This window comes from Phoenix dactylifera, chromosome 10, assembly GCF_051530095.1.
Source record: "Phoenix dactylifera cultivar Ajwa chromosome 10, Ajwa_hap1_PhDact_Kaust_v1.1, whole genome shotgun sequence".
Lineage (NCBI taxonomy): Eukaryota > Viridiplantae > Streptophyta > Magnoliopsida > Arecales > Arecaceae > Phoenix > Phoenix dactylifera.
In genome coordinates, this window is record NC_143199.1 from 25,372,044 (window position 1) to 25,385,986 (window position 13,943).

At 39.7% G+C, this 13,943-nt stretch overlaps 1 protein-coding gene across 3 annotated transcripts; it reads right to left on the reverse strand.

Annotated features, from left to right (window-relative positions):
* Positions 1 to 856: 856 nt before the first annotated feature.
* Positions 857 to 11,365, reverse strand: LOC103707412 (transcription factor MYBS3-like). 3 transcript variants are annotated; one of them, XM_088705656.1, is made up of 4 exons: positions 10,864 to 11,365; positions 2,521 to 2,729; positions 1,708 to 2,238; positions 857 to 1,161 (listed from the first exon to the last, which is right to left on the reverse strand). In XM_088705656.1, exons 1-3 carry the CDS (start codon positions 11,150 to 11,152, stop codon positions 1,750 to 1,752), a joined length of 987 nt encoding a protein of 328 aa, XP_088561782.1. In that variant the 5' UTR covers positions 11,153 to 11,365; the 3' UTR covers positions 857 to 1,161; positions 1,708 to 1,749. The 3 variants fall into 3 exon arrangements, with proteins under 3 accessions (XP_088561782.1, XP_088561781.1, XP_008790110.3); XM_088705655.1 differs by having other exon boundaries at positions 857 to 1,252; XM_008791888.5 differs by lacking the exon at positions 857 to 1,161 and having other exon boundaries at positions 1,472 to 2,238.
* Positions 11,366 to 13,943: the final 2,578 nt, after the last annotated feature.

The window sequence follows — 13,943 nt, forward strand, 5'->3', positions numbered from 1 at the left end:
GATCAGTAGGGGCAGAGCAATGTGGTTGAAGTAGGCTTGTTATTTGCCTCTGTTCATGCTTTGCCATCTTGAGGACTTGGGTTTTCCCTTTGTTCCTTTTTTAAGGTAGGTATTAATGCAGAATTATGTATCACATTTTAGACTTAGATTACTTTCTTATTTATAATCTAGAATTCATGTCACCAGGTAAATATAAGTTTTCCAATTTAGCAGTTCAAAACTAAAACAGAGCTGAATATTTAGTAATCAGGCAATAGCTTGACCACATTCAAGAAATGTACATATGCCCCACGGTTGCTATTTCATGTACATTAATCTAATCCGAACTCAATGGACTTGCAACTGAACCAATCATAATTTCTGCTGCAATTAAACTATTATTTGCATCAACTTAAGAATGGCTTACATATTCTCTGGATGAATCTCAACTTGTCCTTGTCAAATGGGCGCGGTCTATTTAGCAGTTTTACAATATTTAGGATGCACATTGCTTCACCATGGTGCGAACACCAAATTGTTTTTATTCATAATGTGTTCTTAAGTTACCATTCTTTGAATGCATGTTGTGTATTATACATACATACATATACATACATAGATATACACACACACATACACTTATATATACATATATATACACACACATATATATACACACACACATACACATATATACACATACATATACATATATACATACGTACATATACATATGTACATACATATACATACAAATACATAAGTTTGTATGTGTGTATATATGTATATAAACCAAGCCAACATGGGAGAAAAAAAATCATTACCAAAGGCCATAAAATTGCGAAACATAGTTGTCAGGTTGATAATCTGAAGAACATGCAAAAAATCGGGTGCTATTATCAATGTCCAATGTTGATCCAACCTCGCAATCACTAGGTTGAAACTCAAATAGAAGGTTAGAATGAATGGCAGAAAAAAAAGAAATAGCAGCAGCATTTTATACAGGGGAGAGCTCAGCTATTGCTAACATGCAACAGGCATCAAAGCCAGCAGAGCATTGAAAAAGCCCCCTGCAGAACATTGAACAAGGCCTGAAAAACTGAACCTAGATGAACACCTGGCAAGATATGCACATATTATGTAGTGCCCTTCCCTAGAACCTTGGTTCGGCCAGACTAAAACCTGAAGGAACCGAAGAAGCTTATATGAGATAAGAAAGAATTTAGGATGACATAAGCTCAACCACCACTTAGATAATAGCGTTCAGAACTGCCTGCGGACAAAGTTAGCAAATCAAGATAATGTTAAGCTCAGTTAACTACAGAGATAATTAACATTAATATCAGTTCATGAGATGATAAATTTAGCAGAGGTACATGCGTTATTGCATTTTTATGATAGTTATAGAATTTGAAAGAGAAGCAAGCCAAATAATATAAGATCTAGTCCCACCGATGGAGCAGAAGGGGGGAAAGAGAGAGAACTCAAAACATAAGTTAAACCATCTTGCATAATAGGATCAGGGACATGACCATACAGAGGCTGAGAAGACATTCCTTAAAAATCTAATACAGACTGCAGTCACTATTAAGAATCGAAAATAAGTTATTCACTTAGATAATCAGGTGCCATGACATAATTCCAATATAAAACACTATATAGTAAACTTAAAGCAAGCTGGTTGAGTTTGCAGTTTATTATTCCTGTATAAACAAGAAGACTTTGTACCAGTGGGCACAGCTCCAGATTTCGAGCCTTTCTGTCAGATTACTAGACTGCATGGATTGGACTGGTATTTGAATCCACCATGGAACCATATGTGGGGGCTTTAGCATGAAAAGCAGATTGTCTATCTGACCTGCCGACCAGTTTTAATGACAAGGATGAAGACCCTGTCTCACCACTGGATTCTCCTAGGCTCAGTTGTGACATGCCCACAAGCTCATCCACATTGATGGGAACCTTTGAATACATCGCTGTTGGCTTAACAATTTCATGCCTCTTTTCTACAGTATCTACTGCTCCATAACCTGGCCAAAATGGAAAGGGAAATGGAAAGACTGGCGAGAAATAGGTAGGAAAGAAAACTGGATAACTGCATGGCAAACTTTCTGGCTTCGGAGCAGGTCCCTCTCCATCATTGGAATTGGAATCCATGGACTCCCATTCCTCATCCTGAGCTGGAGGTGCTGGCAGTGGGTTGTTGCTTTGTGCCTCTGGTTCATGGGAGACCATGGGATAAAGCTGACCATCGGCAGGCTGAGATATAACAACACATAACATTAATTAAGCCAGCAAAAGAACTCATACACAGGCTGGTATATGTGCGCACATACGTGTGCATACATAATGTACATGCACGTACATACATGCACGTATACACACACATATGAGAAAGCACACACACATATATGGTAAAGCATACAAATAGAGTGCTGGCCATACTTTCTTCACAAAGAAAAGGAAAACAGGACTAAATATCGTATTACTTTTCCACAATAACACACACACACACACAGAGAGAGAGAGAGAGAAACTAACTTCATCGGGAACCATATCAAAAAGGCTGGATCTCCTTTTTCTTCTACTGGCATTGGTTTGACGGATAAAATATTTTTGAGCATGGCTGGCAACTTGAGTAGATGTCCTTGTTACTACAAAGTCACGAGATATCCCTCGCCAATCACCTTTGCCACACTTTTGCAGTCCAAGTAAAAACATTCTATGCTCATGTTCAGTCCATGGAACTCCTGAAAATCCAAGATCGTGCAAAAGATATGAAAATGAGCAATTTTGTTCAAATGAATGTACAAATGAGGCTACAGTGAGATGAAAGCATGCTGCAAAACAGATCAACAATTTCTGTAGTTCAATAATTTAAAAATGTTACCCAAGCATAACAAGTGCAATCCAAAAGTTAACGCACTGCTTGTGCACATCACTTATATCATATAACTCATCAAAAGTATGCTTTAATGTGTGTGACAAAGCATTTATTTGACACTTAGTCAACTAATAATGCTCAAAATGTATTCTAAATAAATGATATCAACTTTTTACCAAAAGAATAAATGATATCACCTTAGATAAGATGCATGATATATATCTATATCTATATCTATATCTATATGTATATGTATATGTATATGTATATGTATATGTATATGTATATGTATATGTATATGTATATGTATATGTATATGTATATGTATATGTATATGTATATGTGTATATATATATATATATATATATATATATATATATATATTAAAATTTTAAAAAAGATTGTAAGGTGATTGAAGAAAAAAATTTAATGCATTTGTCTTTGGTGAGAATACTTAATGGGCACCAACATGATAAAAATGTCTCCAACATGGAATTTGCAAAGGTGACACCTCTAAATGACTCAAACCAAGATTAATACGAAACCATATGCTCAACATACAAACACTCCCCTCGGTGAATTCCCTCCCTTTTCTTTTTAAAAGATATATACATACTCCCCTTCTCATCCGCTAGGAAACTTAAAATGAAACATCCACATATTTTTTTTAACCAAGTAACCACCTTCTATAACACATTCAAGACAGTGTGGGCGAGAGAGGCCAAGGATACTTTGGGGGTTCCACCTCATGTAGAAGATGCTAGCTACTTTCATCTAAAAGGATTACAACCTCCCAAATTGTCTCACGTTTTATGAGATCACTCTCTCATGGGTGGGGGTGGGGAGGTTGCAAATCAAGCAAATATATAACAAAATCCCCCAACTCTCCCTCATTCCATCTGCCAACTTATAAAATTGCAAAAGTATTATAAAATAAAGTGTTCATTACATGCCATTATTGCATTTTAAAATAGAAGAGCAAAACAGTAAGCATTTAAAAAATTACATATTAATTTCAAGTAATAAATTTCTATTGAAGAGGAAATTTAGTTTTAGTATATATTAAGACATGTTATGGATGATTACATGTTCTTTATTTTCAAAGTAACTCAAAGGACAAGTCATTACTGGTTTCAACCTTGTTTTTTTTTTATCCTTAAACTTGGTTGGGCTTTCCCTCATTAAGAAGAGAGAATTGCCTACCAAATAGCTATCAGAAACAGTAAACGTAATCATGCTACTGAAGTCTAGTCATTACTTGCTGCATCCTAAAGAAATACAAGACATGGTAACTCTAATGAATTAATAAAATAATATACAATTGAACCAATATAGTCTAGGTCTCACTTTCACCAAATATGAACAAAACAGTAGATGATGATGAGGGTAGAAACATTAGGAACCAAGTGTTGAAGCAGGGTTTTGCAAAAGGTCCTGGACTAAGTGCACATTATGCAGCGATTTCTACTACCGACAGACAGAATAGGAAGAAAATGAGGAGAAATAGGTGCTGGTGGCAGGTTATCAATAAGAACATCATTTGTGTTAGATCAGCGACTTCTACTGTTTGTGTTAGATCACCTACTTCTAGCAGAACTAGCTGAAAGCTACAGGTCTAGCTAAGAAATAGAATTTACAAGTACATGGCCTACTCTTACACCTTGTTTGTATTGAGAGTAATGGAGAAAGAGAGTGAGCAGAGAAATCAAGTTTCTCTCATTTGGTCAGAAAAATGAGGGACGAAGTGAAGAGAAAACAAAACAGAGACAAATAATTTCTCTCCAAACCCACAAATATTTTCCCTCCAACAGCGCAAAGATTTGGAGGGAAAAGAAACCAGATGCTCAAAATAAGCTTTTTTTTATTCCTCTTTTGGACCCAAAACTGTACAGTTATTTTCCCCCAAACAAGGGAAGAAAAGGTTATTTTGTTTTCTCTTCTCTCTTCTTTTCTCCTCTCCATTGTATCCACACAAAGCATTACAGAAGTGACAAAAAGAGCATTAGTGCAACTCTGAAAAATAGATTGCCATAACAATTATCCATATTTGCAGAGTCCAATCCTCTACCCTATACCTTGCTAGTCTCCATAGTTTATAGTACCAGTTTTGGTACTCATAGCCGGTACCCTATACCCTTACGGAGTATTAGTTCACTACCGGTACGGTATCCTAGTATTGGGTAGCGCGCACTAGTATGGTGGACCATAATAATCTCTCGTTCACAAGCTCCTCCCTGTAAATCTCATTGTCTCACGACACCAACTTCAAAAATTAAGTAATCTAGGAATTTTTCATCTTTCAATTCCAAACTTCCATAACTGCCTAAGCAAACCTTCTAAAAAACTTCCAATGACCATCCAAATAGCGCATGTCTTAATGTTCTGCATTTATTTTGTTGTTTCAAATCCATTTCAAAAAGTTAATGTAATATTAATTATAGCTTCAACAAGTGAAGACTGATTCAAAGAACATAAATGAATATCGATCTTCTATTGTCTTTATAACTGAACAACCTAAATCTTAATTTAAAGCACTAGTTATGATATATGACCATTCCCTATTATAAACAGATACTAGAGAAAAGAAAAAAAAAAGATCACAAGGACAAACTAGAATCATTACTAATCATGTTCTACCAATTATACTTCGTTTATTAGCAGAAGAGATAGATGGTTGGTAGGCTTGTGGACGAAGGTGGGAGGCATTTGGACCCTCTACCAAAGATGTCATTTTTTCCTCCTGGTAGATAACTTTGTAAAAATACTTATACCAGAAAAAAACCAACTTACATAAATTTACTTATTCCAAGAAGCAGCTTATGCAATACAATGTAAACTTCACAAATCAATATAAGGATTTGTAGCTCATACACCAATATATCTCTTTGCAAATATTAAAATGAATACACAAATATGTATAAAGAATCATGGGAAAAAAGTATAAGGAAAATGTTAATAATATTAAAAAAATAATATAACAACCCTTCATATTATAAGATGGTATGAAACACGGCCAAGAATTAACATGTAAAGAGATAAGCCTAGACTCAACACCCCACAAATGTTTCAGAATCATGGTAATAGAATGCAGATAATATGAGTCACCTCAAAAGAAGAAAAAAAATCAAAATCACACTCAAATATAGTAATTGCTCTCAACATATACCATCATTAAGTGCCTACAATAATCTTGTCAACATATTACCCTCCCGTCAAACATTTAGTAATTATTTCTGATACAGTTATCACATAGATAGCAACAAATTTGTAGAAATTCCACCCCTTTTACACCATATCCAATTGGATTTGGTTATGTTCAAGATATGTAGAAATTGCTAGGTCTATTTCCTTAACAAGCCATGTCCAACATCTCCATAATTATACTCTAATCACGGTAAAAAACCATCCAAGAAAAAACAAAAGTCCTAGTAAACAAAAAACAAGGATGTTCCAGTGCACGAGGCTTGTGCTACTATAGAGTGTAGGGAGGGTCAGGTGTACAAAACCTTACCTCCATATGTGGCTAGGTTGTTTCCATATTTCGAACCTATCACACCCCGGTCACATAGAACAACCTTATCGTTGCACCAAAGCCCAACCTCTACCAGTAACCAAAAAAGACAAGGAATAATTTTTTTTTTTGGTGCAACGGCGGCTCACACACTGCATGTGTGAATGCGGCCAACAAAATCAGAAAATAAAACACTACGTAATGGTCCTGGAACAGACCCACTCCCAATCCAAACAAAACCACCGGAGTGGTAGGCCCACATAGGAGGCTGCATAGTCGGCCGCCCCGTTGGCATTCCTGAACACGTGTGAAGCCTGGTGGAAGTCGCACTCCTTCATTAACCTGCGAATCTCAAGGATCAGCGGCCGATCCTCAGCAGTGCGTCCCCGTCCCCGGATCCACTCAACCACTGTGGCCGAGTCGCCCTCAAGAATAATACGGACCGCACCCAGTATCCGCCTCGCATAGAAAATGCCCTCCCAGGTTGCTCTGAGCTCGGCACACACCACTGACAAGTTAAAAGTCCGCCGGCCTCCTGCCGCAACTAATCTGGCGTCGTGATCTCGGATAGCGAACCCCACGCCACTGCATCTCCCCTAATCATCCACACTATCATCAAAATTCACCTTGAGAAAACCAGAGGATGGGGGCACCCAGGAGACGAAAACTGTCTTGGACGCTGTGTGAACAGAATGAGGGCCCCAGATATCCCTAGCCAACTCAGGTGATACCTCTGCAACGCCGGTGATCTTAGCCTCCTGCATAAGGGCTCTAGCCGCTATCACCCTTGGGTGAGGGCTGACTCTCTCAAAGACTCGGGTATTCTTATCCAGCCAACACTGGTAGGCCAGATAGGCAGCACGTGTCCCCCTCTCCTCAAACACAGATCCCCGTGCCGAGTCCTTCAAAAATCGTAGAAACTCCTCGATAGACAACCACCTCTGCTACTGATCTGGCTGACCCGAAGCATAGCACCATATCTGTCTGACCCGCGGGCAGTCTATAAGGGCGTGAAAAATGGTCTCCTCCACCTTCAGACAAGACACACAGTCTGCAGGGACTCTCATACCCGCCTTTCCAATACAATTCTAGTGGGCAAGCATCCCCAGGCCACCTTCCAGATGAATAAGGCGATCCGATGATGAATGTGCAACCTCCAGATCCATCTGCTCTCCATCTGTCGGGTCGAGAGACCCAGGACCAGCCCCGAGAGGTCTCGGGACCTCACCATCGGCGACCCAGACATGCTCCACACTCTCCTGTCAGTTGTCGCCCTCTCCGAGATGGGCACAGCTAGAACCCGCTCAGCCAGCTGCTCCCCAAACACGCGCCCAACGAGATCCATGTCCCACCTCCGCTCTTCTCTGACGATGAGCTCACATACCCTCCGACCCTCCAGCCATCTGTGATCAACTATGGTAGGCCAATCCTGCAGTGTGCCCTCAGCTAACCACCTATCCTCCAGAATTCTGATTGTCAAGCCATCCCCGATCTCCCATCTAGTCTCCAATAACACCCTCAGGACATGCGCACAAATCTCCCATCATATAAAAGATGCTCCTCGTCCAGCACGCATGGCATCCTGAGCTGCTAGGTCACCATACTTCGCCCTCATCAGAGCGCCCCATAAACTCGTCAGCTCCAGAAGAAACCTGACTGCTAGCCTGGTCGATAGTATCTTCCTGCGCTCGATCAGAGAGTGAACACCCAAATTTCAGTAATACTCATATGCCATGACCTTTCACAAAATCACCAGCAAAAGAAAATTTGGGGTTTCCAAGAAAATCTCAATTTTACACCAGTCGCTGCACCATCAATTGAGAGCCCATTAGTTAAATAACTGACAGAAGGAAAGCTCCACCTATTTCTCTTCTCCAATATTACATCAATAGGCAGGGGTCATTCTGGTTATGAGGAATAGCAAATACCCCAAAATTGGTTCATAATGAAAAGAATTGGACAGCATCATTCTTTTCATACAGAGACTCAAGTACAAGTCTTCCATTTTAAGAACTTCCGATTTTCCTCTATCCTAAGGAGAAACTATGCCAACAAATGTAATGGCAGAAATTCATAATGAATCGCACAAAATTGTTCTTCTCATACACAAACAAACACAAGTCTTCCATGTCAGGTACTCTTGTATCCTGTGTACAAACTATTCCAACAATGCAACTGCAAAATACCTTGATGAATAATATGCAAAAAAAAGAATTATCTATCATTTATGAATATATAGTCAGGGAAATGGAGGATTCACACTACAGAAACTCGATCATATTAGATATTACTGGACTTCTAGAAATAATAGAAATGAATTATGAGGAAGAATGAACCATATTTGTCTCAATTGTGGGAGAGGGAAAATAGTGGATCGACTAAAAAAGTTATAAATCTTATGGTACCAGAAAAATGGTTCAAACATTAAAATAGAATTATGATACCTTTCATGGACTTTATACTTCAAACCCAGATTATTGTACAGAATAGTGAAAACATACCTTCATCTTAATAAATTAGCAATTGTTTGGTGATTGGAAGAAAGAGATCTAAAACAATAACTGATACCACACCTAGATAACTCAATATAGTTCGAAGATTGCAGAAGCTGGTTCACTCTTAATTGCTTTACGCAAATGTTTTTTTGAAACTATAAACTACATACACATATGCATATACATATATCGACATGTATATATATATAAAGCAAATAAATTAATCTTCTCTTAACTTCTTCATTCCTTCTTTATTCCTACTAGCATCTAAATAGGTTAAATTAGGAATCTTATCATATAAATGAAATGATCATCACAAAGCTGAAATACTATGAGTACAATAATAACATGGTCTCCAGAATAGAGATGATTTTACATGATAGTCCGCCCCAAAAAAAAGTCTAGCACACATCAAGCATGCAAAAACTGGCTTAAACTGTTTTCCATTTACCAACAACAATAACTTATTAAGTTAAGTCAAATACAGTAATCTAGCAAGTCCAACATACAAAACAGAATGAGTGACATTTTATGCATGTACATGTGAATATAAAATTTGTGTGCTTAAACCTTTATTCATAAATCTTACATTAAAAAAAAATACTTCGTAATTTCATATGATTTTGAACATTTTTATCTACAAATTGAATCACATGTTGTGTCCACAGCTCAATATCCCATGACAGAACATCACCGAAGTTATCATATCAAACTCAAATTCAAATCGTATAACCTTCTTCCTGCACTGTGCCAACACCATTCCTACCATTAGCTTACTAATACCCTGTGTCAACACTCCAATGCAACCAAAGTGAAGACACATTAACACAAATGCCAAGATTTTATATTAGAACAAGAGGAGAGGGGGCTCAAGTGAACCATAAACAATATCCAAAATATGAGGGGGTGAAATTTAATATTTAATTTGCTAGTTTAACTTGGAAAGGTAGTCATGCCAAAATGGAGAGAGAAAATTAAAAGCCCTTATTGTGAAGAATGGTTCATCTGCCCAACAAAGGTTTCAATGACAAAAAATTCAGATTAGTATCAAGATGGCTCAGTTATATCAAAATCTTTCAACTAGGTTTCCCCCCTAACTAATTACTTCCTATTACATTTGATATACAAGCAGACTTCCAGGGCAGAGAAAAGGAAATATAACTTCTTTTGTCATTGCAGATTATACAAGACATTAAGACTGATATTTGAGAACAAGAAGTGACTGACTATTCGAACTAGACTATTCAATTTGCAGTATACCAGTTAAAGCTCCTCTGAAAATTAAACCCAACTAAAAGTACCTTTAATGATAAACTGCCAATCACTCCAAGTCAACAGCAAATCATCACAGTTCGCCTCCCTGGCTAGTACACTATTCTCCTTACAATCGATCTTTCTTTCGCCATATTACTGTTGTGGTCATGCATGCCTAATATTTGATTTGAGGAAGAGGATCTACTTGGTCTTAAAGCAAGATCACACCCCTCAATTGAAGACGGATGCTTTCCAAGAAAAGCAACTCCTACTCACATCGACCTGTGCACGAATCGAACAGTAGACCCATCCTAAACTATTTACAACTTGTCAGTGAGTGCGGGAACAGAACTACCAATTACTACCCATACAGACCCTACTTGCATAAGCTGCATACAGTACAGGAACCAACAAGAATAGCACATCCAGAGATCACTACATATGGACAGTTATATGGACAGTACCGAAATTCAAACAAACCACAAACGACATGTTGTTTAACTAAAAGATCACTATCTGCCATCATAGCATCTCTTTTCAGCTCAAAAATATTCCCATTCACAATCTTCCAGAGAAATCAAAAACCCCAAAAGCAAAAAGATCAAACATTTCCAAAAATAACCAATACCACGATTAACTCCTACACATCCTCTAGCAAAAAAAAATCCAATCTTTCTAACAGCTTGAAGAAGTTAAGCAAATACTAACATATAACAAGCGAAGAAAGACAAAGGCGTCACCTTTCTTGCGCTCGCGCCCGCCCTGGATGAAATCCTCGGAGGCGTAACCGTCGGCGGCCCCGTGGTCGGCGGGGGGGCCGTCGGCCGGCGACCCGGAGCCGGATCCGGCGTAGTGGGCGAGGTTCCCCATGCTGACGCTTTTCCGGATGGACCCATCGGTGAGGCGCACCCCGAAGAGCTTCACCCCGCGGTTGGGGCACGTCCGCGAGTTGTGCCCGTTGTGGCCGCAGTGCGAGCACCTCCTCGTCATCTCCCGCCCCCTCTCACTCCCCGAGGCTGATCCGACCATGGCCCGGGGGGGGAATTTCTAGGGCTAAATTTATCCTGCGAGCCCTAAATTAATCCTCCGGGGTAATTTATACTGCAAGCCCTAAATTTGGGTCGGATTCGGTGAACAAAGGAAGGCGTCCGCAAAATTCGGCGAGGAAGCCATAATTCTTGCTAATATATGCATATTAACGTAAGGGGACTGGGGGAGGGAGGATGGCCAGTCCACGTCGACCGTCCACGTGGCAGCATATACTCAGAGTATATGCAGTCGCGGTTGAGATTATCTTATCCGGATTGGCTGGGGGTGATTATGGAAAGATTTGGTGTGAGAATTTGTGATTTCTATGAATCACAAGGACTTGGGAAAGAAAGGATCGATTGGGTACAAATATGGCAACGTACAGTATGACAAATATCTCAAAGATTGACATTAGTTAGATTATAATATTATTATTATTATTCACATTTAGCTATACTTAGTTCATTATATAGCGTTGTAATGTTGTTTGATATATTTATTGCTTAATATGGTTAATATATATGTCCAATGGTGGATAAGTGGCATGTGGATCCACCTAGAAAGTGATATTTTTCCATTTTAATACGCCAATGAGAGGACAATCCATAGGCTGCATATGTGTAAATACCCTCTAAAAATTTTTGGACCGCCACATTGAAATTTAAATAAATGGCGACATTATTATATGGTTCATATAAATATCTAGCAGTGTGTCAAGCGCACGTGAAATTTGATTAGAAATAGAACTTTACGATATTAACTTGGCATGTCGCAAGTGACTTCAACCATTAAGTAGGTTGCGATATTTATTTTTTTTTTGATGGAGAAAAGATTTGAGAAGGTTGTTGTCACGCCCCGAACCCATCACCCGGGTCCGGCACGCGACCGGCCGCATGAGCCCTAGAGCAGTGCCCTAAAGATCATGCAAGGCCTATGATTAACAAAAATTCCAATAAATCCACAACTAATTTAATAATTCAAATAGACAAATCCGACATGTCCAAATAAACAAATTGGTTCAATTACAAAGTCTTCAAATGTTCATCGACATCAAAGAAGGATAACAAACTAACTAACTAATAACTCTGGTACTCGCACTCTGCGCCCATCCCATCCAAATCTATGCATCATGCAACTCTGGTAAAGAAAAAGAAGAAGAGGTGGGGTGAGCTTTACAGCCCAGTAAGAATCCCTACACATCCATACCAACACAATAATAATAATAATTTGAAAACCACGACAAATCGATGCATATTTCATGAAATCATAAGTAGTTTCCAAAAGACTCAAATAATCAATATAATTATGTACATCAAGCATCAATGGAAGCCCATAATTATACGTCAAACATCAATGAAAGTCCAGCCACATAAGAATGATATAGTATATATAGCTTATAAATCACTATGACTGTTTTCAATGCCTTTTCTTTTCATTTCATGTTAACTTGATCCGGATCAATTATCTTTCCGACTTTGGGCTACATCCCGGTCACGTTTCCGGCCCGTGACGGGGCAATCGATAGTATCACATTTTCGGCCTGTGATGGGGCAATCGATAGTATCACATTTCCAGCCTGTGACGGGGCAATCGATAATATCACATTTCCAGCCTGTGATGGGGCAATCAATAATAACGAGATAAGCCCAAAGTCCCTGTTCATTTAATCAATTCACAAACACACATCCATTCCCTTTTCCACTTTATCCGACCTAGACTAACCATGGTCACGTTTTCAGCCCGTGACAGGGCAATCAATATAATATGGTTAGTCCATGCCACCACATCCATAAATCCAATTATGCAGATATAGGTTATACACATACATGCATCCATCATAATTCCAATCACAAGCCAACACGACCAAAATATAATTTAATATAAACTAATTTTTGCTTTGTCTGGATCATAGCATATCAAACATATATAGTGCAGAAATATGTATATCATGTAGGATTGGCGTACAAGGATTCTTACAGAAATTGTAGACAGACTCAAATACAGATCTAGATCACAACCTACGAGCTGGGGTGCTGAGTCCCCTGATCAAAATTTCCTGGCACCGCCGACTCTTCCTCTACAACATCAATTATAAATCACAACTAAATTATTTAATATTTAAATATTCTAAACCATAATTCACATCTACTATGGGGTCCATCACCAGGTCCCCAAACATCTCAATCCCTCCAGATCTAGGGCAGTCGGGGTGGCCCGACTCCCACTCCGTACCACCAGCCTACGTCGTCGCCAGCCGTGGCCGCAGCCACGCCGCGTAGATGATTCCTCTCTCTTCATGGTTGGGAATACATCCCCCCTTTTCCATTTTCTTTGGTCCAAGGGCAGTAGCCGCCACCTGCCCAACCCTCGGCCACCACTGGTCGGACCGTCGCCGGCCGCCACTGTTGCTGTCACCGGCGATGGTGGCCGACCAAGAGAGGGAGAGAAGAATTTTCTTCTCCTGTTTCTTCTTCTTCCCCCAAACCAACACTGCCTCCTCCCCCTTCCTCCATTGTCAGCCGAAGTCCTCCCCTCTTCTCCCTTCATCAGTCGGAGGCCCTCCTCATGGTGGCTCGGCCCCCCCACCCGACGGCACCCAGCCGCCGTCGTCGCCGCCGGTGGCCAACCGACGAGGGAAAGAGGAAGAGGGGATGGGATCCCGAGGAAGAAGACCTCGGATCCACCCTTCCTCATCACATACACAGCCTAGCAAACCCTCTTCGGCCTTCACACGAACCCGACCAGCCCCACCGCCATGGATCCCGACCAACCCGACGGCCGGCGGCGGCAG

Bases quoted from the DNA above. Each gene is read 5' to 3' on its own strand.
- LOC103707412 (XM_088705656.1), bottom strand. From the start codon at position 11,152: ATGGTCGGATCAGCCTCGGGGAGTGAGAGGGGGCGGGAGATGACGAGG. The intron at 2,730-10,863 runs GTGACGCCTTTG...TTGGATTTTCAG, and splicing joins CGGGCGCGAGCGCAAGAAAG to GAGTTCCATGGACTGAACAT. The intron at 2,239-2,520 runs GTTAGTTTCTCT...GTTATATCTCAG, and splicing joins TTGATATGGTTCCCGATGAA to CCTGCCGATGGTCAGCTTTA.